The sequence below is a fragment of the Elaeis guineensis genome, chromosome 2, assembly GCF_000442705.2.
Source record: "Elaeis guineensis isolate ETL-2024a chromosome 2, EG11, whole genome shotgun sequence".
Classification (NCBI taxonomy): Eukaryota; Viridiplantae; Streptophyta; class Magnoliopsida; order Arecales; family Arecaceae; genus Elaeis; species Elaeis guineensis.
In genome coordinates this window covers 84,636,395-84,662,525 of record NC_025994.2, presented here as the reverse complement: position 1 = coordinate 84,662,525, position 26,131 = coordinate 84,636,395, and the positions used below count along the sequence as shown (strand labels likewise).

The 26,131-nt window shown below is 34.0% G+C and overlaps 1 protein-coding gene across 1 annotated transcript; it reads right to left on the bottom strand.

Annotated features, from left to right (window-relative positions):
* Positions 1-1,023: 1,023 nt before the first annotated feature.
* LOC105055830 (alpha-mannosidase I MNS4) lies at positions 1,024-24,655 on the bottom strand (the record flags this gene model as incomplete). Its single annotated transcript, XM_010937826.4, has 17 exons — positions 1,024-1,818; positions 4,036-4,273; positions 4,368-4,438; positions 4,706-4,841; positions 6,098-6,177; positions 6,262-6,375; positions 6,463-6,544; positions 6,729-6,817; positions 7,691-7,741; positions 9,238-9,347; positions 13,195-13,267; positions 14,438-14,493; positions 17,327-17,417; positions 18,468-18,554; positions 22,354-22,446; positions 22,546-22,665; positions 24,482-24,655. Coding segments are annotated over 17 exons (1,944 nt in total), but the record flags the coding sequence as incomplete, so codon positions are not given.
* Between the last annotated feature and the right edge of the window lie 1,476 nt (positions 24,656-26,131).

Here is a 26,131-nt window from a genome sequence, read left to right as displayed (position 1 = left end):
GTTTTAGCTCTCATGTTACAGCATTATAAGCATGACTTTGTCCGATATAATTTTTGCTTTCACAAGATGTATGAGTTGATCGCCAAACACAGAAGCACCTCTCTACATCATCTACCCAACTATAGTTGTAATATAAACATCTTTCTCTTACTATACTTTGTATCATAAATCCAGTTACTGAGAAAAGCACTCCATATAACAAAACAAGCAGCACCGGAAATATTCAAAAGCCAATTTAGACTCCAGTTACACTTAACGATGTTAGGTATTAGTTTTATAGGTATTAGTTTTTATAGTGCATGCCTTATACGGACTAGAGGTGGTAATCACATCGGATCATAAACGGATCGAATCATAAAATCATCAATCCAAATCCGACCTGTTTATTAAATGGATCAAAATTTTAAATCTGAATCCGACCTGTTTATTAAACAGATAATCCAACCTGATCCATTTAATCTATTTATTAAATAGATTAAATTAGATTAAATAAATTAAATAGATCGAGTTAAATAGATCAGAAACAAGTTAAACAAATTTTAAATAGATTAAACGAATCTTAAATAGATTAAACATGTTAAACAGATCGAATTAAATGGATCAGAAATAGGTTAAACAGATTAAACAATGTTTAACAGATCGAGTTAAATGAATCAGAAATAGGTTAAACAGATTAAACAAATAAAATAGATTATCTGACTCCATCCGATTTGAATATTAAACGGATCAAATATCTAAAATCAAAATCCGATCTAATTATTAAACAGATTAAATGAATCGATCTAATTATTAAACAGATTAAATGAATCGAACCGTTTATGACTCAAACCTGTTTAGCCTAAATTCGAACCTGTTTATGACGAATCGAATATAGATCAGATTAGCGGATCGGATCATATTTTGTCAACTCTAATGTGGATCCATTTTTAAAAAAATAGAATTAGAAAAATATATAACCCATTTTTTTCGACCCCAAACCAAAAAGAAGAAAAAAAGGAAAAAAAAAAAAAAGAAGAAAAGGGCTCCTGTACAAATTGATATTAATATTGACAAGGTAACATGATGTCTGATATATTCTTCTGTAACCATGTTTGCAATCCAAAAGAATGTAATGAAAATGAAATGTACACTATTCCTTTTACAGTCATCTAAAGCAAATAACAACATGATCTTTGGGTTTGTATCCATCCGAAAGGCTTATAATTGGTACCTGCAGTATAAATAGAGTATCATATTATCTTTCTCATTTAATTTAACAATTGTAGCATGCTGAATTTGGGCAACGTTCCAATCAGTGATGTGACCATATGTTCTGATTGTAGGCCGTTTTGATAAGCCAAATAACACAATTGCTTGTGGGCCAAGTTAATAGGCCAGGAGGTGATGATATCACTGATGCGCCAGCTATGAGAAAACCTATCTCCGAGTGCTTTGTCGAGGCAAGTCAGAGATCTCAATGACATGTCCGCCATTTGTTGAAAGTGAAAATTCATGGAACATAACCATCTTACTCAGCAGGCAACAAGAGAAGAGTAATGCTCAGCTGGTATCATCAACCTGTTGCATTTCTTCACTAAAAGTTTCTGCCTCTTTGCTATATGTGAGATTTGCCACTCTTTCTGAATTCTGGTTCATCTCCTGGATGCTGCTAGTATTATCCTCATCAGCATCCATTATTTGTTTCGCAGTTGGATTAGAGATGATAACAACAGAATGTTTTTGAGGGTGATCCATGGACTTGGGTTCATAAGTATTCTCATCATTCTCAACATATAATATCCCAAATTTCTGCCCATGTGTCAGTCCTGGGCAGCGACCCTGTTAAAAATATAAAATAACTCACTCCACAGATATCCAGAGAAGTAAAACAAACTGTACCCAATTTCAAGCCTTAAAATTGTGATTACTTCTAAGCACTGAAAAAGCTCATGGATCCATAGGGTTCAGAATAAGGGGAGTCTCAAGCCAAAGCAAGCAATTCATTACGTATCAGGTGCTGGAAGTGGTAGGCTGGTAGCATTAGATGGGTGAAGACTCTAGATGAGACCTTAAGATTGCATATTATTTAAACGAAAATGCTGTTTGTTTCCCATGCTCCAAATGGGTGGAGCAATGCAAGCTAGCTCCCAAGGGTTTATAAAGAAGGCTAGGATGTTGTAGAGGCTACAAGTCAAGGTTCCTAGAGGACTCTGTCTACTTAGAAATATGATTTCTGTTTCAGCATCCTCTAATACCTTATATTGGTTTAGCTAGGTATTTTGAGCCATGGTATGACTTGGAGAGTAACTTGATCCGTTGGCCATTCTATAGTTCGTTATGAATTAACAAGAAAGAGAAGAATCATAGGTCCAAGATGAAGTAAAGAGGTCCTATTGTTATAGTTAACCAGAAAGTTCAAAAGACAAACAACATATTATAGTGGCTTTTAGTAAGGAAGGCCGAACCGATCCGAAAGAGGAGGTTCGGGCTGCACCGAATCGAACCGATCAAGAACGAAGACAGTTCAAGTAGTCAGGTCAGTTCCGCCCTTCTAAAGCCTCCCAAGGCCCCCACCCCAACCTTCCCAATGCCCTCCAAGGTCCACTCTCTCTCTATATATCTCTCTCTCTCACACACACACACAACACCCACTCTCCCCCTGCCCCTCCCCCCAATTCCACCATGATCAGAGCTTCAAAGCTCCGTTGCTCACCTAGCTCGCCCCGCTTGTTCGATCACTCGTCCTACTCTTGATTGCCCATTCCGCTCGATCACTCGTTGGGCTTCTCTTTGACACCAAACGACGCTCATCAATGCCTAAATAAGCCCTCTTCTACCTCCCTCCCTCCCGCTTTCTCCCCCTCCATCCCTCTGTTCCCCACTCCCTCCCTCTCTCTTCCTCTGCTCCTCCCTCTCCCCCCGCAGCTCCCCATTTCAGTACGCCCTGACATGATTAGGCATGGGCCCATACTGTATTGAACCAAACGACGGCCAGTACGACCTCTAGTATCAGTTTGTCGGACATTGGTTTGGACATTTTTCTATGTAGAATACCATGATAGGCTGGGCACCCAATGCTTGGCTTGTATAGAAGAGATCTTGATGGTGATAGGAAAATGTTGCATGAAAATTTCATTCATCTATTTGAGTAGAAGTATAGCATACTAGGTGTGATGCATATCAAAGATCTATAAAATTATTTTACTATTGTTTTTTAAAAATCTGGGAATTCCTAACAATAGTATAGAAGGAAATTTGTGAAAAAAACAGAACAAAGAAAAAGAACTGGAGGGAATGCATATGAATTGAGAGAGAGACATGGAAGAGAGAGATCACTCTTGCACAGATGGTATTTAGCCAATCATCATGCTGCTTCTCTTCTTTTCTTTTCTTTTTTGTTGAATTTGGTTTTCCTCTTTTTCGTGCGCCGAAGGGGGGGCGAATGTTGTGTGGTTTAGAAAGATAAAATCATGAATTGCTAAACATGGAAATAGAACACAAAGAAGTATGAAAACTAGTTGGATGTAATAAAAGGACTAATTGGATTTGAGAGAGAGAGGGAGGAGACGACCTTGGCAGGGGAGATACGTGACTTAACTGTATGAGATCAAGATTGAGGATTGATTTTGAGGTAGATTGAATAGGTAGGTCCAAGCAGAAAACCCACTCACAGAAAATAGAAAGTTATTTGGAAGAGGAAAGAGGGCATGTCATCCTGACGTTTGTCAACAATATGCCAATCTGAAATTAAATTTTATGAGAAAAAACTGATGGCAATTAGGGAAATAAAATGTTAGGCAAAGTCCTCTCTTCTAACTTTTTAAATATAGTGCAGGCACAAAAAATATAGTTTGTAATTTTTTTTTTTTTACTTGATGTTTCATCATGACACCTGCCGCAGTGAAAAAACATGTCACTACCTTTGTGCCTACTTGAACTTGAAGAACTAAAAATGAATTCAATAGTTGAGCAATTATATAATGATTTTCCCAGTTTTAAGTAAACATGTCACTCTTTCTTCATACTTCTGCCTGATTCCAATGATAGTGTTCGTACCTTGATGAAACCAGAGGTCGAAAAGGAATTCTGTACTTTGGGGTGTTCAATTGAAGGATCCCAGTCACCATGAAATTGAGTATCATTTGTCTCCTGACAGTCAAATCTTGTGTCCATTGCACAATATTTATGCATTCCATCACCTTTGCAAAAAGCTCCAAAATAAGAACAGTGCTCACTTACTAAAGAAATTTCAGGAGTAGCAGGCAACAAGTGACCTTCTGTGCTAAAGATATACCTGCAGTCCAGAGAAAATGTTATCTGTTATAAGGCACTATTACTTTGTTATTCAATAATATGAATGTATTGGACATGGTTGTTTTCATACTCACTTATATGGGCCATTCTCAACAATGTTATCTGGGCCCACAGCTAAATCAAAAAGAAGCCAAAGATATTTGACCTGGAATGGACTGCTGTTAGACAACTAATGCAGAAAGATATATTGGAAGCATGCAAAAAGGGGGAAAAAACCTTCATCCGTAATTTAGAACAGAAAAGTTGGTGTGAAATATATATCTGTCATCCATCTGATCAAAATATCAGATGATTGATGAGCTAGAGCCTACTTTTAGAAAATATAGAAACCCACTATTGGTTCGCATTGCAAACATATTCCACATCAGAAATCAAGATATTTTAAGGACGACCATGTTTTGCAAAGACATACCGTCTCGGCAAGGAAAAAACTCTCCATGTGGTCATCCTGTTTGTGAGACTCTACATCTGCTATGTGGCAATATCCACATGGGCATCGTGCACCATATTGAATGCTTGTTACAAAGTCCCGCCCAGCATCAAGGTACCTAAAGTGAACAATCCTCGAAATAAAGAAATTGAAGCTGTCGATATTTAAATATAGACATATATCTCAAAATATATGTATAAGAAGTTTAATTACATGTCCACATCAACAACTTGATGCATAAGGTCAGTTTGAGATGTTCAACCTGGCACACGAGACTACATGTTCAACAATTTGTTATTTGATTATCTTGAATGGAAGCCTGAGTTCATTATTTATACATGCTCAATTTCCTATACTGTTGCTAGATATTTGGATCTAACATGCATGTCTGCATCACTATAGGTTCTGAGCATGCACATCCACTGCAACTAAATTTGGCTACACACACCCCCGAGTATTGCAACTAATTAAATTGGATCTATATGGAGGGGCGAATATTAAAGAGAGAACTTACCACCATGTCCCTAAGTGGTCACTGGAATATTTACAAGTCTGCACTTTCAAATTTATTTTAAATCCCCAATATCTGGAAAAAGTTCAATATTTAACACTAATCCTTTTTTCCCAAAACATTGTCTTTTTAAAAACATATGATACTCCCACAAACTTATGTAGATATGGACAAATGATTGTATGTGGTATATAGTATCTATATTACATAAGTTACAGCAATAAACTATGCACACATTAAAATATTTACGACATGGTTAAGCAAATGAATTTCATATATATGTTACATAAGATTATGATTTTTGATCAAGACAATATCTTTACTAACATTCAACATACATAATAAAACGTTGAGAATATTGTGATTTGTACCAAGTTTATCATAGTACATACATACTATAATGCACAATAACTAGTATACTAATGTCATATTGCATTATTTTTTTAGTAGTTGTGTTAGCAGGACTTAAATACTAAGAGTAATTCTGTCATGAAAAATTCTATCTAATATAAGTTTTTGGGACACTGATGACTTTGAAGCACTTTAATATGTCGATGAACATAAAGTCAAAATCCACTTGAGAACTTATAGCTCAATTTAGAAAGGGAAAAAAAAAAAGCATGATATACATTATAACCCTTTTGAAACTTGAAGGAAAGCAAAACTGTCTCTTCAACACACTGAAAAGGTGTCTTTCTTTAATATCAGGTGTAAGACTGAACTCTCCGTTTTTGTAGAACTAAGATGCAAATGGATAAATAAAAATGTATCCCTAAATGAAGCTTTTACCATAAAATAGCTATTCTGATGCAAATAACAAATAAGAAAACATGTGATATTAGTAACTTAAACAAGAGGCTGACCTAGGATCTCTAGTAGCTTTGAATAGCCAATATGTGCTTTCCATCAATTCTGGTCGCAGCGGGTAACTTTTTTGACCAGACTGAAATAAGTTCATTATTAGGGGAACTGGTAAAATTACGATATAACCAAGATTTAACAGAAGAAGAGGGATAACATTTGATACCTGAGCATTCAACGTCGCAAGATTAAACCCCTCTGGGGTGAAGCCATATTTTTTCCAGACACTAAAGAAAGCAGCATGGGTTCGAACAGCAGGATCAATATCTCCAGCTAAAACCTTCCATTTTATAATGTAAGTAATCCTCAAAGAAATTTAACATGAGATTTCTTTGAAAAAAAGAAGAAGAAGAAGAAAAGTTTAAACCTGAAGCCCTGGCCAGAATGCCTGCAGACTGTTAAACAATGGCCAGACTGTAGCAGCAGAGTTCATGTTCACTTCCACATACCTGCATGCATCAATATCTCTTACATTAATCAGTAGGAAAATTGAAACTGTAAAAACTTAGATGCTACAAACAATAATAGGAATCTAAATATATGAAACTGTAAAGAATTATAGAACCACAAGGAAATCATAACAAATGAGGATCACAGATCCATTTAAACGACAAGATTGAGGGCAAACTTTACCAAGGATCATGATGGAGATAGTGCATGGCTGCCTTGTAAGCTTCCTGGAACATAAATAAGTACTCCTCATCACCAAATAACAAATACGCCTGTTTCAAGTATAAATTTAGTGAACCCCCATAGCAACCAAGAAAACTATTAGTGAATGGAAAATCCAACTGGGTTATCAACATGAAATGCAGCATGGCATTCAAAACGAGGTTATTTTGCTGCCACTTGAAATTTGAGGAATCATCCTTGGGAAAAATTCCAATCTCATCTTGTAGTAGAGATGCATATTTACAAACTCATACCTATTGTTTGCCACAAAAATGAATAAATGGTATCACAAAGAACACTAGTTGCACTGATGGCATAGGAAGAACACTAGAACATAGCATAGCAACCAAGTTACGAACATGTCCAAGTGGGGAAGCAAGTGTTGGGTTCGCATGATAAACTGAGAATATGCTTAAAGATGTGAGGACTCAAAGCAGTGGCCACATGCAGAATAACACAGTAATGTAACTGACAAATTTAGGCAATAGAGAAACAATACTAATTTATGACGTAAATCAGCAGGACATATGAGGTGGCACTGATTTTTACAATCTTCAGTATTATACTATGATTCATGAATCATAAATTTGTAGTCATTATCATCATTATTTGAAGCAAGGAACCTTGAGGTTACTTCAAAACCTGACACAAAATTCAAACAAGTAATATGCATATATGAAGTTGTACTAGATTCTCCAAATATCGGACTCACAAACACTACTAGCATATGTAAGTCAAATCCTTAATAGGATTTATATGCTTTTGCTATCTTGATGTCAGATACATGTTGGTGCATCAAGACCAACGAATTGTATATGAAAAGTTATGATAACATTTAATTTCAACCGGTGATGGAACTTTAAGAAATGAGGACGATTATACACTGACAAACTTTCTTATATGTATGAAAAGAAATAGCTTACCTTCAGAAGATACTCATAGAAGGAATCGATACTTGTGCCTATTCCAGCATCCTACAATGAAACAAATTTTAAGGAAGAATTCCATAAGAAGAACCAGAAACTCACTTCTATAATATGAGGCTAAATATCATTATGAGGCACAGATTCCAAATATAGTAAGTGTTTAAACCCTTTCTAAACAAAAATGTCTAAAGAATAATACACTAAATCATACACTAAATCAAGCATGCGTTAATTGCAGTCACAGTCAAGGGACAATTCTCAAGTTGATACAAAGACAAAAAAAATCAAGACCAGTCATAAATTTGCTAATGCCTGACCCTGGCCATTGCAATCAAAATGGTAGTCTCCAGGTCTATTCAAATGTTCTGGGTATTGTATATTAAACAAAAACCTCCAGCAAACTATGGTAGACAAAGTTGGTTATAATTTGAACTTTGAATGCTAAGCATACCTCTGAACTAATTATGCACATCAATCCATGCGAAGGCATCCTTACTCAAAAGACAAAAAGGTTATAGAACGGAGAAGCAAATTTTTATTATATAAAACAAACATAATATGCTGTAGCATGCTACACCATTGAGGCCAAGAGGTAACGCTTCAGTAAATTATATGAGTACCTTGACCAAAGGATTACTGTATATCTGGTCAAATGTGATGCAGCACAGGGTGCAGCCAATAAGTACCATGATCAACTAAACCATGCCAAGCATTGAAGGAGTCAAGGATTCGTGGGTGAAGACTGCAGAGGTTTTCAGCACATTTTTTTTATAAATTTTTCATTAGGGACAGTATCAAAATTTAACCAAGTTTCTACATTTGTAATAGAATAATTCTAGCATATTTTCTTATTGACAAGTCCTATTTCAAGTATGATTTTGTATTGGGTTTAGTGCCTGAATTAGAGTTAGGGTATCATATCCTATAGATATGTGCTTATACACTGTAAGGAGTAGCTTTTAAGCTATTCATAATATTCTTTTTAAAAGAATTTCTTCCACCAAGTGAAGAATTCGTCAATCTAGTTTTCTTCTGTTCGCATGTTGATCTTCAAAGCATAACCTCGTCAATTAAATCGGCCTTTCTTCCTTTTCCTGCATCAACATGCTCCTATAATCCTATTTATGTTTGTGGAATAACCATAGCAGAAAATGTCACAACTTCACAAAAGGTTACATATAAGACAGGAACAAATGAATGGCATATTCCAATGCCATTTGTGAAAGTTCAAAAAGATGAATATGGCAGATTTGAAGCAAAGAAATATAAATTCTGTACGAAGAAGATCTGGAAATATGTGTTGCATAGAGAATCAAACAGAATAACCAAAAACAGAAAAAGAAAAAAGCCTGTCCATTTTAGCAAATGCAGTCATGTACCAAAAAAAAGCTCAAAATAGGTAAACTAGAGCAGAACAGCTAAAATGGCATACAAAAGTGAGAATGATCCTAATAAAATTTGACATTGGTAGATTAGTAATTTAGTAGTAACAATGCACACTTCATCCAGTACTTGGCAACTGCATACAACATAATCAAAGTCACCTTTTGAGTCCATTCACCAGTGAAAACATTGATGTGAGCCCCAACAAGGTTAATTTTTGATCTCCGGGCCCATATTCCCCGCACTGCATTCTTTGTAACCTGCTCGAAAACTGCATGATCAAAGAAGTAGCAACTTTTTCATCAACATAGCAGACCGTGTCAGAAAGACAGCATTATTATAATAACTGAATAATCCAGCAGAAAAATAATCTATCTTTTCTCTCAATAAGGATATAAAATCATAAGAAAGGAAAAAAAAGAAAAGAGGGAGGAAACAAGGGAAACAAGAAATATAGAGGAGAACAAGGAAAGCACGATATTGGCACTTATCGAAGAAAGAAAAAAAAAAATTGTATGAGAAATTAATAAGGAGGAGGAGCGGCTGCTGGACAGCTGCTTCCTGAAGATTGAAAGCAGGGAAAAAGCAGGAGAAGAGAAGAGGAGGAGGGCTGGCAGACTGCTGATAGAGATTGAAAACAGAGTCTGCTGCCTGCTGGATGTTGAAAAAGAAGATGGAGGTTGGAAAAATAAGAGGAAGAAGACAGATACAGGTTGATGGAATGTGACTGGCAAGCTTATGGATATATAATGAGTAGTCACGGGTGATGAAATGAAAGCCACATTCTCGTGTTAATTTCAAATAAAAATGCATAGACATTACTCATTAAGCTATATGAGCCATAGGACTACTCATAATAGCCAAAGAAATAAGATATGGTTGGTTGTGTGTTACCTTTTAAAGTGACAGAAATGTCACCAACATAGGAAATGAAAGGAAAAATAGCTCACCAAATTATAGCAGACCACATTCATCACCATATTAACACAGCTTATATCTTTTCTCACATCAAGTAAAAAGGAAGCATTTATGAATTTCTCAACAAATTGACCATATATGCAATGTTTTACACAATCATCTTCTTCTAGATCAATTTACAAAATATATCCCAAGATTCCAAAGGACTGCCATTTTTCTATTAGTATAAAGTGATTCTGGTCAGTTGGTTATGAAATAGTATATAAGCAAGCTTTCTGCCATAAGAATATAAGATATTCTCATTAGCAAAGGGAAAAAAGGAATGTCTTTTAAAGGCAACAACTTCAATCCAAAAACGAGATGCTTGACAGCACCGAAATCCTTACAAGCTCTTCTCAATATGTACTATAATATAAATCATTGTAATATATCATCACATTAACATTAGCAGATATAATGATGGCACAACTTTATTTTGCCAATGAACAAACTAAATGGGCAGTATAACGTCCAACAAAACCAACAGTATGGGTGACAATATCGCACAGCATCAATCACACAGGACATATGTTTGAAATCAAAGATGGCCTTTCTCATCATGCACATAAGACAACACTGTCACACGAGATAGTAATTTTTCTTTTGTGCACGATAGCTAACTTTATCAGTCTAACGTTATGCCATGATCAATTCTATTCTCTACCCCTATTATAGCTGAATGAATATTGTGCAAATTGTTGGAAATGTCAATACTGATCAAGGATTTAGCTCTTAATAGGTATAATTGGTAAAAAGGGATTCATGAAGTTGCCTATGGGCACAAGGATTGCTGGTTATGGCAATGGCACTACTTACCAAATTTTTGAGGTTCATCATGATAATAAACCTAGCATTAACAAAACAACCACCACAATAGTAGGGATATTGCAAGTGCCACTATGGCATTTTTGCATGAAAATCATTATTTGTTATAGTAGTATTATAATATAAAGAGAACATAAATTATGAACATGAAAATATTATTCCCTTCATTCATATTATAAACAGGAAAATCGAGCTTATGTGCTCAAATTTTCAATGAAAGAAAGCATGTTTTTAGTGCACTTCATGTGTCCTATCTATGTCCTGCATTTTGTGAGAACTAGTCTAATCTGGAGCAAACCCTAGTAACATCGATGGCAAGTTGGTGGTTCCCATGACTCGCCATGGAAGATCCTTAGCGGATTCCAGATATTGACGAAGACCTTCAATACCCAGGTAAAGCTACTAGTTAACCTTCTAGTTCCCCTCTGGTTATTCTATTAGGTAGTGTTTGGTTGCAAAATAAATTTTGAAGAGATAGGGAAACTTATCCAAATAAATCTGGAGGGATGGGACCTGTTCCATGGAACTGGAATTTCGTGCATTTGGTTGGAGGGATAAGTGCATGCATTTAGTGTGCATCAAATTTCATGATGATTCGGATGTTATCACAAAGACAAAATTGCCCTCACATTTTTTATGTTCAGACAGTACATAAGGGCAAGATGTAATTGAAGGGGATGACTTTCTCTATTTCATAGTATAAGCCCATTCTACCAAAATGATGAAGAGTTGTACCCTCTCTCTCCTACTTATACCATGTGAGGGTATAAGGCTACACTGTGAGCAAGAAAAGGTGTCTTTGGTAGTGAAACCATGAAATAAGGCGCTTATTCTGTGATCATACCACCTACCAAATACTGCCTTAGCTTCTAATTAGCCTTCTAATTTAGCTTATGTCACTTCTTTTGTTCATCTACTATGTCATCCTGCAATTTGCACAAGCTAGGGAATTCCCACTCCCTGCCTACATCAGGAGTGCCCTCAATTTATTACGTCCTTGAATAATCATTCTCCAACCTTAATGATTAACTCTATCTCACCCTTTAAGCAAACAAGATTACTTAAGCCATATTTTCTCAAAGAAAAACTACTTGTCAATTAGCAAAAAGAACAATTTAATCATAAACTTCATGAAAAACTAAAATTTCATAACATCTGGCAAATGAACAAAGGACGAAATGAATCAGTTAAGAACTTAAAATGAATGTAGAGTAGAATGATACATGATCTGGTCATGAGTCTCTTATTTCTTATTTTTGCCATCTTCAAAAAAAAAAAAAAATCTAGCTTGTTGCTTTATATATTTGAGTTCACAAATTTTTCTATAATATCAGCCCAAAGATTGCTGGAAGCCTTGTGGCACTAAATATAATAAATGAGCACCTAGAAGCATAAGTACAACTACTGAATGAATATGATAGAAGTGAAAAAGGACCGACAAAAGTTCTCTGACACCTAGGTAGTCACAATACAAATAAGAAACACGTCAACAAATGGAGGAAAATTTTAACAAAAATTCAATATTATGAATGACCAACTAATTACCAAATAGTTGAAGATATGCACATTGATAGACAACGTAACATACATTAATTATTGAAAAGGGTAATGGTATATTGAAGCTGTAGATATAAACTGATGAACTGAGTACATAAAGGCATGTGAGTTTAAATCCACAACAGCTAGAATAAAGATAACAAGATCAAATTTAACAACCAAGCTCATACAACGAAGGTTTTAAATACCATTATCAAACCCCATGCCTTTCTCCATCAAAATGGTGCAATACTGATACAGAACTAATGGTACATGTCCCAGCTAATAGATTTTTTCAAAAAAAAAAAATCTCACTAGGCATTGGTATGTTACAGTTTGGTACCCACTAGCATGCCCTGCTACATACCGGTACAACAGGTATGCCCCAGTACATAGGGTTTCAGCATCCTGACACTTGCGCCAGTGTTGGTCTCATGCTGAAACAGTATGGTGCCGGTCATACCATCCCATTCACACATTACATCCCAAGATGCTGTCTAATGGTAGAATTCAAAAGATCATAAAAAACCTTTTTCCCATCCTATCAAGGGAAAAGAACATAAACAAATGTATGTGCAGAAAATATTCCACCGTGATCTACAAAATATCTGGATAATATTGTCAATAGCTTAAATACATTTGCCAAACAGTCAACATAAGAGTATTTCCAGTTTCGTGAAGCATGCTAAGAGAATCATCATACGAGCAACTAAGATTAAACTAAAAACATCTAAGATTCCAGGAAAACTTCAGGTGTATCAACCATGCATGGAGAGCCTGAAGATGCAAGTAATACTTACTAGGATTATTAGTCAAATGACTCAGCACCCCAAATTCTAGCGTCAAAGTACCACCGCCAGCTGTTGATGTTATCTAAAACCATATCAAAACTATTTTATCAAGCGGTAAAGACTGGTAAAGAAAAAGGGAAAATAATCATATGATGGTACAGAAATTTTCAGTCCTAAAGCTTTTAGGCTCCATGTGGTTATGAAGGAAATGAAAGAATGGAGAATCAAATCAACAGCAGAAGAAAGAAAATGGGAATTTCTTGCGTTTGGAGGAAGTTGCAGAGAAAGTGGGTAAGCAATGGCTGAGTTATCCTGCCCTACTTACTTTTTTGCTATTTTCCCTCAAAATAATTACTTTTTGGAGAAGAAAGCTTTTAGACCTCCTACAAAAAACTTGGCCTTGAATCTTCTCGATTGTTTTATTTCTCTAGTTTTCTCTTCATTTCCAAGCAACGAACTAAAAGATTTTTCTTTCTCTCACCTATAACAATAACCAAACAAAGCTGTATAGATAAAGAATGAGCATAAGAGACAAGACTACACATGCTCATCATGGAAAAAGATGTTTACCATTATCCAATGTCCAAGGGAAAGCACAAATGATCCATTTAGAAGTTATGATATGTTTGCAGATTAAAAAGGTGCATTAATTAGAAATACATCAACCAAGGTTTTAAAAGCCAGTGCCTCTACCCATGCCACTCACCAATCAGTACATGCATGTGCCAGCACAAGGCACAAGGCACAAGACAAACAAATCTATCTCAGTACAGCACAACCAGCATAGAAACGCATGCTGCAGCATAACCAGCACCTCATCTTTCACATTGATGAACCTGGTTATAGAAGAAAATTTCCCCAAAGCATTTACCCGGCATCATTAAGTTGCCACAAGAAGAGAAAGTGAATACCAAGCAGAAGGCTTGGAGGTCGAAGGTTTGGATTCTCAAGTCACATGGCTTATAATATAACATTAGGAAACTTTATTGGTAAGATCCATTTCTTGCCCACTTGAAGCATAGCTAAGAAACATCCAAAACACATGTTTGTCTGCTTTTAGGTATTTTAACTATTGTAGATCATGATCAATGGGTGTTGTCTCTAAATCTAAGAGATCCATCATCTTGATAAGAAGATATGATAAACATACATGAGCTATGGGAGCCAACAGATATTACTCACAACCACAAAATTGAAGATAATGAAGTAGATTTGCCAATCAACCAAGTCTTTCAGGAGTTAAAGAGCTTGCCTTGCTTTCATTTTCATCCACTCCACGCACCAGATTGACTGATCCAAATGGGATTCCTGCAGAAAGCATTAAGCGATAAGTGGATAGCGCATCAACCAGAGAAGCCATCTTAAAAGGACATGTTTAAATGTCAACCTTGGCTTTAAATTTAAAAAGATAATAAAAACATGTTTTGGCTTTAAATCATTAAGAAATGGAAAGATGACAATTGGAACATATTTTAATTATCAAAACCTTTTAGGAATGTATGTCTTAGAATATGATTTGAAGCATTCTTATGTACGATATGTATTATTAATGAACACACCAACTGTTCATCAACATAAAAAGGTTTGTGTATTTTTGTATACACCTAGGAACCAATTATAAATGTTTAATTGTGCGAAATAGCATTCAGCAGCAACCACATTTAGAATTTCAATGCCATGAGTTTAAAATTTTGCATGAAACTCTAGACTCGAATCTGAACATTTAGGCTCTAACTAGAATAAATCGTAAAGTGGAATTGGTTTCAGAATTCAAATGAAACCAACTTATAGAGCAAATTTGTTGTATATATGATATATTTATGCCACGCTTTTTGCTGTTTCTTTTTATAAATATAGGGAAGCATTTGTTTAAATAAAACCAAATTTTCATAAGTTTTGAGAAATTTGAAAGCACTATAACATAAAAGAGATTTAGAAAAGAGCTTTTTTTTTACCGTTCTAGCTATCCTAAAACCCAAATCTCAAAGACATTTGTGCTGTCATAAGTTCAGTGATGTGGTATATTGCAATCTAAACACGATTAACCTAACATATTTTTTACAATTAATTCATGGGGCATGATAATGATTGACAAAGAGGATTCACATAAGCAATAGCTGAATCCATTTTTCCTTCATTGAGAGTTTGCAACTATAACTAAATTCAATTTACCACTATATGGGGTTGTGAAACTTGAAGTCTTGCTGAATTTGTAATTTAATTTAAGCACCGACAATGCTGTTATCAGCAACACTTAACCTATTCAGTGTAACTCATACCTCCACCTCTTTCCTAATTTGGCATCTTCCCAAGTATTCTTCTGTCCTCTACAAGATGATCATAGTTGTCGATGGAATGAACAATTATCCTAACTTAGTTTTATCCCAATCACCAATGTCCAACATAACCATCCTTACGTTATCCAAGCACTAGTTCATAACTGCCAATTATAGGCAACTTATTCTATTCTGAAAAGTAAAAAATAAAAAATAAAAAATAAATTTCTAAGTAAAACTAGAGGAAGAAAAACTGTGACCTAGTTGTAGAAATGTTGGTGGAGTGTAAGCTGGCCTTAAAGGTAAGTTCTTTAATTGGAAGGTTGAAAAGCTTAGCACTCTATAGTATGCCAGTGTATGACAATCCTGGCTTTTAAAATTTCAACAGTGGTACTTAAAAAAAAAAATTTAATGCATTTGTAGAGAATTTTTTTGAAATAAAGGAGGGGTTGCAACAAGCTTGAAGTTTACAATCTTTTTCTTTCAATTGAAACATGTCAATTATGGAGCATGGCTCCAAGTGAAGAAGACTCCATGGAAGAAATTAGTAATTTTCTTCTAAGAAAAGTTGGAAAGACCAGAACCTAACATGAAACCTAGAAGTTACGTAGATAGGTCAGGAACTTTAGCTTATTTGTGATAGCTTAAGCTCATTAAATCAAGAAGTAAACCTCTGGGTTCCCTTAAATGGGGAAAGAACCTAGATAAAGAGAAGAGGGCTAAGATGAAGAAATAAATATTTAGCATCTAAGACATTGTGGATATTCACTATAGCTTCTAGGTAAGTTGTTGAAGATGTTCACTACCAACAAAGAACTTAGAAATCAGTGGTCAGAAGAAAATAACATAGAGAAATTTTTAAGAAGAATGAAGCAGTGAATAAACATAAGAAGGAATTTGAGGAAGATCTTTTTAATCAACTACAGGGATTTAAGAGTAGTTTTGCAGTTTGCACTTCGAGTTGGTGAAAAGGGTAGCTGGGGGGGGAAGGGGGGTGGGGTGGGGAAGGAATGGAGGGAGGAAGAGACTTTGGGAAGCTAGTATTCAAATATTTATTGACAAGACAGTTTGATGTTGCTCAGAATTGGACTTAAGTATGTATTATTCATTTAAGAGTGAGGGAGGTGAGGTTCAGCATCCCTTTACTATATGAAAACCCTATATAGGAAGAAAAATGGAGAAGCTCCTAAGATCTGTCAAGATTGACAACGATGATCCTATGAGAGTTATTTTTTTCATCTTTGCCATCTCTGTGTTTTCATTTCTTTCATTCTTTGTTTCAGTTTTGAAAGCTCCACTGCCAAAAAAAATAAAAATCATAGAATAGTTGAATCACTTCTGACGTTGTTGTTACATTGGAGAATAAATCATGGTAAAAAAGTAACACAAACCAAAAAAAGAAGGAGCACGCTATTGGAGTGTACACATGTTTCACTCCTTCATCTAAGTAAAAACTTTTAAAAATAAAATAAAATCATTTGTTCACAATCAGTCTTATCACAAAAAACATTATCCCAAAAGAATCCTAGCCAACTCAATAGTAATGGAAATAACAAATCCATAGAAATCAAAATAAATTTTGCATAAACAAAGGAATAATTAATTTAGACGTCAAAATCAACTTGGGCAATCACTGCCATTAGGTAGAGGTACTCTTCAACAACCTTGATTAGAGTTGTAATCCAGAAGTTACATTGTACATTTGCATAATCCATAATTCATAAAGAGAGATGGATTCAACTTTTAACTGTCACAAATCACTCGATTTAGCTTTCCAAAGTTTAAAAGATATAAATTAACCATATACCAGTCAGTTGTTAGAGGTTACAGGTTTGTAAAGCCACTCGAACAAAGAAATAATGAACCTGTCGGAGTGTCAAATGCTGGTAACAATCTTGTTGCCAAATCCACAGCTAAATGAAGCAACTGATCATCATATGATTGAATCTTCAGGCCCTGTAAAAAAATTATCTATAAGTCCACTTAGAACTTTCTGGTATCGAGACCTTCGTATTACATATCAAACACCAAGAAAATTTACCAATATTGTGAATCATCTATATCAATGAACAATTTCATATGGTAACCATTTCTTTTTTTTTTTTAACATTCTATTTCATTATAATTCATGTCAGTGAAGAGGTTTAATGGATGAGTTGGTTTTCACAACCCAAAACCAACAATAGTTAAATTTTCTCTATGATAAATTTATTTTCTAAATGTTATACTATAACAAGTAAAGTGGACATGGTTTTAGAAACAAAATTTAGTTCATTAACAATAAATTTGATATTGTAATCAAGCATGTTAAATTTTATACCTAACAATAGCAATGATTAGAAACAAATCTTTTTTTTTAATTGTAATGATAAGAACAAATCTAGCATCAATTATTTGTAAAGTACTGGCCATTGCTCCTAAAAAAGATTATCCCATTATCTAACAGATGAAAAAGAAAAAAAAAAAAAAAGAAGAATAAGCCGCACTTTGCAAGTTATGAAAATTGCTTCTGGGGAATGCCAAAGGTGTTTTGAATTAGGCTGAGGGTTTCTTTGAGATTAGCTTCTCGGTTGATCTTCATATACTTACTATAGAAGCCATAAGTCTGATGGATGCCGCAGGACACTATAAGGTCACAACCTTCAAAAAAAAAATGCTTCCGACTCCATCTACTTTTTCATTTAAATACACAGGATATATATCTACTTGGTAGTCTAATTCCAACAGAACATCTTTACATAAAACCATCTGTTCACAATTTATCTAATAAATTGACAAAATTCTACAAGATATCAGCAGGTCACAAATTCTGATGTAAATTTATAAGTTTGTTGCATGACATATAAGAAACTCATAATATGCTGAAACTAAAATGACAAAATTAAAGTCTCGATAAGTAAAATTTCTAAGCAGCATAACCAGTATAATGCAAACAAGCAGCAAGAATCTTAAAATACCTAATAAGGCTCAGTAGTAATTTAAATGCATCCAAGGTGCTTAATATACCGTGGCATAATCACTTGCCATAAGATGAGCAGAAAGTAAACCCCCAAGAACCCGAATGGTGGTCTCAAATACCGAAACTGTTTTATCCTGCATATGCAATAGTAATAGAGATTGACATACCAGCATGACATAATTCAGAAAACAAGATAAACATCATTTAGACAAGAAAAAGGCAATTATCAGTGATGAAATAGAAATACTGAAATTTTTTTATATGCTACCAAAAGTTTATGTTAAAAAATAATGGGAGTAGCTTGCATAAAATGTGATAGCCAAGAAGGCACATCACACCATGGAGACCTTGTGGTTGTGGACTGACCAGGTATCATACTTTCAAGCGATCATGAAGTAAGAGCAGTACAATAGAAAGACTTACAAATGTTTTACACAACTAGGAAATTATGTCCGATAAGTTCATATAGACATTGTTTAAAATCATCAAGCTCCTTCAGCTCCCGTCCCTACCCCAAAGGAATGATAGCTGTCATTCATGCATCATAGATACTCTATAGAGATCAGTGGAATTGTCTTGAACTGCCCGATTTGAGGCATGCTAAACTGTACCAGTGGTAGATCGGGATAGTTTCGGCTTTTGAAACAAGACAACGACAAGGACCAGGGGCAGGAGAAGGAAAAAGGGGAAAAAGAGCGAGGGAAGAGGGAGAGATGGCCTTTGGAGGCCACCGACGCCACTACCAAGGCGGTAGATGTCTGGATCTATCAAAATAGGCACCGGAGGGCCATATTATTTTGATAGATCAAGACATCCACTGCCTCGACAGTGGCATCGATGGCCCTTCGGAGGCCATCTCTCCCTCTCCCTCTTCTTCCCTCCCTTTCTATCTCTTTCTCTTTCCTTCTTCCTCTCCCCCTCTCTACTGTGTCGGTTCGGGCCTGGCATGGAATGGAATGGGGGCGTATGGAACCGTGCCACCAGCCGACTAATATGGACTCTGGTACAGGCATAGCCAACCTTGCTATAGATCAGTATCAGGAACCAATATTATAAATGCTTAGTGATAGATAGAAGTCGCATAGTTATACTGGAAAGCATATATGTACATGTTCAGAAGGTAACAATTAAGGTGTTTCATCTTTTCTGAATAAGCGATTTCTCAAAATATCCAACAGAACTCTATAGATGAAAAGGACATAAATACAGATGATTTGTTCTACAATACAAGCATATAATAGAGTACTGAAAGAACTTATTTTGATAGCATCAAGCAAGAAAGACATGGAGATATGTTTGATTATGTTAAAGCAATAACTCTAATTTATGAAAATATTCAGGTTCTCCCAAAGTTGTATGCCTTTACCCAAAATCAAGTTCAAGCCTCGTCATTTTACACTTGGTACCTTGTGGATATTACTTGTGAAAGTTATAGAAAAGGTCTTGTTGAAATTCCAGAAGGAAATCCTAAAGAACATTAAAATCTAACTGGGAAAAGTAAATATTGCATAGAGCACAAAAACAGTGAGAATATGTGTGGAACGAGGGTAACAACAAGGATTGATAAACAAGTGGTTCCCTAAGCATAATATGTTTGAGACCTTGATTCTATTTAAGATGAAAGAATATGTAACAAAACAAAGTAAACAGAGAGAAGATGTTCATCTCAAATATTCCGCATGTTGTAATCGTCAAAGTTTATCGAGACTTGTAAGGTTAGTGTAACTAGACCTCCCAAAGACCGGATTATTGAGATATGCACATACCATACTTTGAACGATAGTGTGGGGATTTGAAATGAGAACATCTAAGGAATCCTAGAGTAGTAGCATAGATAAAGGAGAAAATGAAGGAAGTCCATTTGAAATGATAAGCCCATGTAGCAGTGCTGGTCGAATACAACCCTAGTAAAGGAGAAGGGAGGAGTACCCCCCAGTTAGAGGGAAACTAGAAGAGAACTTTTAAATGAAGGCAATGAGAAAACAAGCAGGGCAAGAAAGTGGATTTCAGACAGTTTGGTTCCAGATAAACTTAAAATAAAAACAATGAAACAAATATTGAGAAAGGATTCATTTGATCCAAAATAGTGGGAAAGTCTGTTATATCTATTTCGTATGTAACATTGTAAAATACGGACTAAGCACCATAAAGAACTTTAAATGCAAAGGAAAAATGTCATCATCATCTTAGGAATGTTTTAAAAAAATTACAAAGAAAGAAGTACAAGTTTTACAAAAAGGAATTGATGAAATTGTTAATAAAATGGAAATTAGGCTCAAATTAGAAAGATTGTCACCCATTCAGAAGAATAATATAACATGGTTGTGATGCAATATTGTAGATGCACTTTTTTCAACTCCATGCAGGAAATGAAGATGAATAGTTTCTCATCAAAGATAATTATATCCAACCATTAGAATGTAAAACAAGCATAAAAGATTTCTAGAAGAAATTACACAATCATCTTCAAGAGAAAGTTGACATGTAAAGACATTTTGAGATGACAATGATGCCTCAATTATCAAAGTTTTAATACTAATTCTTGAGGAAATGAAACAAAGGCAGGCTAATTCTATGAAGGAGAATAAAAGATAAGATAAGAAAATTAAGAATTCTCTGGTGTTTATTCATACTAAGAAACTGCTGCGAAAGCTATGAAGGAAATGGTTTAGTATATGAAGGAGCAACCTCATCCTGTAATGTTCTTTTCTCTTAATTTTTATCATTCCTCAAAACTGACACCTAAAAAGAGTTAAAGTTTTAGAAACCTACTCATTGAGTTTTCTTTGAATTTTCTATCACCAACCATGAAACAACATGAGGAGATTCTCTAACTTTCTTTTCCTTTAGTTTCTCAGCAATCAAATCAAACCTTACATGAAGGCTTGCTAGAGAAAGAACAGCAGACACCATATTCTTAATTTCTTATTATCAAACATGTTAAGATTGTGCATAAGTAACATTCATGTGTAATTGATTGTGAGGTATTGAGCCTACAGCAATAATGATCAACATACTGGCACCTTCCCCTGTCTTTAGAGTGATGGTTCTTAAGAAGGATAAGAGGGCCTTTGAATTGTATAATGCATAGATCATGTGGATGGTAAAAGAGATGAGCAAGCATTTCCCTAAGCCAAAAAAGACACCTACCTGGCCCAGATAGGGATGTTGCTGAGCTAAAAACAGAGCCGCATGTGAATGGTCTTGTGAAAGGCCTAATTGCTAATAACATTGAAGACAAAATCACATGTTTCTAAACCTTTACAAAGATGTTACTAATCTTTCCCCGCCCTTCACAAGCAAGGATATATAAACTCATTCTGTAATGATGTAATGACAAAGTTACGTTGATGTTCAGGCCAAATTACTTCCATATAGATGGGGGCATAGCATTCCAAGAAAGTAGCCTCTGATGATCTTACCCTTGTATGTTTGACATCTACCATGGATATTGAAAGAGAAGATGTTGAGAAATTATTCAGCAATAAATTGAAGCAGAACAAGCTAAGAATAGGGGCTTATGCGGCTGAGTTTGAAAAGGATGAACAGATCTAAATATATTAGCACTTAAATCTTGAAAAGAAGTATAAAAGAATATTATAACAGTAGATTTAGCAAAAAGGAAGAGTAAAAAATTTGTGTGATGCCAACCCAGGGCAGATGGCATAAGGATTGAAAGTTACAATATGCCCTAGGCTATTTGCTAAGTCGAACAAAAAACTATCTGGTGCAAAAATCTAGTTTTCTGCTTCAAACATTTATTATTGGTTACTTAGTGAGTTTGATGACATGCTATTTGTTACCTAATGAGATTGATGACATACTATTGAAGTTAAATCAGCTATGCATTTTGATACATTAATAATGCAAATGATAAAGGTGACAAGACGTTGGAAATAGTGAAATCAACATCAAGAACAATGTGATACTCACAATATCAAACCGAACATTTTTACCAACCCACTCAACAGCTGCACTAAATCTCTCCCGATCGCCTAGTAAGGCCAGTGTATCCAAGGAGTCAATCTGGTCAACACATAAATGATTAAAAAAAATATAAAATGATAAAATCATTATATTGACTGTTATCAAACTTAATAATTTAGTGACTGATGATGTTCTTACTAGAGTTAGGGCATAACCACCAAGCGTATCTTCACCTTTGCAGGATAAGGGCCTTAGTTCATCAAGAGGAAAAGCATGATGCATGTATCCATCAAAGGCATGATAGAACATCTCACGCACCTAAACAAAAAAAAAAAACGATGCTTATCTTTCCTAATCGACAAAGGGTACAGGGTTTTATTTCCTTGGCAGCATGCCTGCAAAATCTCATTAAATTCCTGCAACTTGTGAAAGCAAACCGAGGCATGGGAACAAGTTTGATGATGAAATTGTGACTTAAATAATAATTGAACACTTATGTTTGAAGTATACTTTTTTAAACTTACAATTAAGTAAAAGAATATCAATATTTCTGTGATTAGGATCAAAATGTTTATTAACAAAGAAACAACTTCTACCAAGATATCTTCTAGGTATAACATCTAATAAACAATCAAATAATTTCTTGAATTAAAAAATAAAAAATATTGCTTCCCAGCATTCAGAATGTTTAACATGATCGAGAATGTAATTAATAATGCCTTAAAAGTGTTTGAAAGACTGTTGGATCAATATGAACAATATATATTATTATCGCATATCAGGGCACAAAGAATTAAATATGACCACCGCAATTTACTCAATTCTACTTCAACTTCATTATTCATCCACATAGAACTAAACATCTTCTCCTTATCATCTTCAACAACACATACACAAAAGGACAAGAAAGACCTCAAAATCCCTCTTCCCCTGGACCTATATATATATATATATATATATATAACCATTTGACTAAAATGAAAGTAAATTCCATTTTTTTCTCCATAGGCCTCCCAATTTCTTTCCTTTCAGATGGAGCAAAATCAACTCATTTCTTACTATTCCCAGGGTCCAGATAGACTTTCTATCAAAATCATAACTTCGACCATAATAACCTTTTCACTTGGATTTCCTGAATTACCATATTCTATATCGTACCAACTTGCTGTCTAAACAATGCATCACAAACTGTCAATGCCTAAAAATCTTGATTTGAGAAGACTCAGGTGTTCTGCAACTTGCTCAGGCTCCAGATCAGGTTTAAATCCACAAAGGAGACCTGATCGACACAGAAGTACAAAAGAGTGAATTTTCCATTTCATCTTGGGATCTGCAGATGCAAGTGCAGACACATACAAGGATATCCTCAGCAGAGCATTCAATCTTCAATAAGAATATGCCAGGATAAGGAGCCATATTACTAGATCGATTATTTGGCTGTAAACAGACTAACCATTCTAATATTTTTCGCAAGAACAAGAACTGCAATGTGCATAATTCATCAATTTCTCCATCTTCCGTCTCAACCTTCTTAGTTATACTGCCCCCACCAGCTATTTAACAGTTAAAGAACAGTGACATCCTGACTCACTATCCTCATATAACATGCCAATGCATTCAAAACACAAACCTACTATCATTCTTTTCCTTCCTCTTCTCATTCTGATAAGGGCCTAGTGGCACACATCAAGAAACGTGTCCCAGAAAACAATTATACATCAAACAATGTTAAGTCTTGAAGAATATCTCAAGTTTCATACTATCAAAAGATAGACCTTTTTCTTGATTTCACCCGTCGGTTAACTTGCTAGTTCAAGAACCATCAACTATTTCAACTTCCCAATCCAGGAAAGATCAAAATTGAAACGTATCAGGCACCAACCGATCATGTTCACAAAAGAACCGATTCTTCTGCACCAAGCTCACATTGTTTCCGAGGGAGTAGAAAAGAAATCGTATCTTTTGCCATATCTTCTATTTTTTCCCCATCCAATTCAAATCTTCCCATAAAGCAATAGGCTTTCTGATTCTTGGATCCAAGAAATCCCGGTTTTTCTATCGATCTCAACAGAAAAAGGAAAAAGAAAGGACAACAACAACCACTGCTATTTCAAGAAATTGAACAATGGCGTACCTCGTCTCTGAGCTGCTTGGCTTCCGACGGGGAAACGCCATCGGCAAGGGCTCCGAGCGGACAGACGGCGGCGAAGGCGATCAAGAAGTAGATTGCCACCTTTGCCCCCATTTCTCTTTGCGAAATAGGTCCCTCTCCGATTTCGCTTCTTGCGGGCTGAGAGCCTGAGACTGCTCAATGGTAAGAAAGAAAACAAGTAAAAAAAAAACAAATAGGGCCGAAGAGAGAACATGAGATCTCATCCAGGAGGTAGGTTCTTAAAGCGAATCAAGTCGACGGCTCGAGACGGAGGGATCGAGGGCACCGATTGGAGTGCGGGCGGCGGAGCCCTTTACCTAAATAATTTTTTAAAAAAAAATATTTATAAAAATAATATAATTTTTAACTTATTTACTAAATTAATATAAATTTATAAAATACCATTGAAAATGATATTTTTATAATTTTCACGTCACTATCCATTTTCTTTTTTTTTTTTTTTCATATGAACGATCAAAAAAAAATAAAAACGTCATTTATAATGACATTTTCAAGAAAACCATTTCAATTGACGAGTTTAATTATTAATTTAAAAAAAATAAAAAAAATAAAAAATTATAATTTACAATTTAAAAAAATAAAAATTATAATTTTGATTCAAATAAAAATCATCATTTCAAATTAATATCCCTATTTCAAATTATCTTTTTAAAAAATATTTAAAAAATAAAAATTGATGTAAAAAAATAAAAAATATCATAAAAAAATTGAAAAAATATAAAAATTATAATTTTAAATTTAAAAAAATAAAAATTTTAATTTTAATTCAAATAAAAATCATCATTTCATATTACAATCTCATTTTCAAATTAATTTTTTTTAAAAAAATCTCAAAAAAATATCTTAAAAAATAAAAAAAATAAAAAATACCACAAAAAAGAAAAAAAGAGAAAAAAATTATAATTTTAAATTTAAAAAAATAAAAAATTTAAATTTAAATTTAAATAAAAAACATCATTTTAAATTACTTTCCCCATTTCAAATTAAATTTTTTCAAAAAATATCCCAAAAAAATCTTAAAATGTTAAAAAAATAAAAAATACCATAAAAAAATGAGAAAAAATAAAAATTATAATTTTAAATTAAAAAAATTAAAAATTTTAATTTTAATTCAAATAAAAAACATCATTTCAAATTACTTTCCATATTTCAAATTAATTTTTCTAAAAAAATATCTTAAAAAATTAAAATAATATAAAATATCATAAAAATAAAAAAATAAAAATTTTAATTTTAAATTTAAAAAAATAAAAATTTTAATTTTAATTCAAATAACAAATATTATTTCAAATTACTTTCTATATTTTAAATTAATTTTTCTAAAAAATATCCCAAAAAAATATCTTAAAAAATAAAAAAATAAAAAATATCATAAAAAAAGAAAAATAAGAAAAAAATAGAAAAAAAATTTTAATTTTAATTTTAAATTTAAAAAATAAAAATTTTAATTTTAATTCAAATAAAAAACATCATTTCAAATTACTTTTCCCATTTAAAATTAAATTTTTTAAATAATATTTCAAACAAAAACTAATCAAATAATAATATAATTATTATGATATATTATATTATATATTACATTTTATTTTTTATTTTTTTTGATTTATTTTT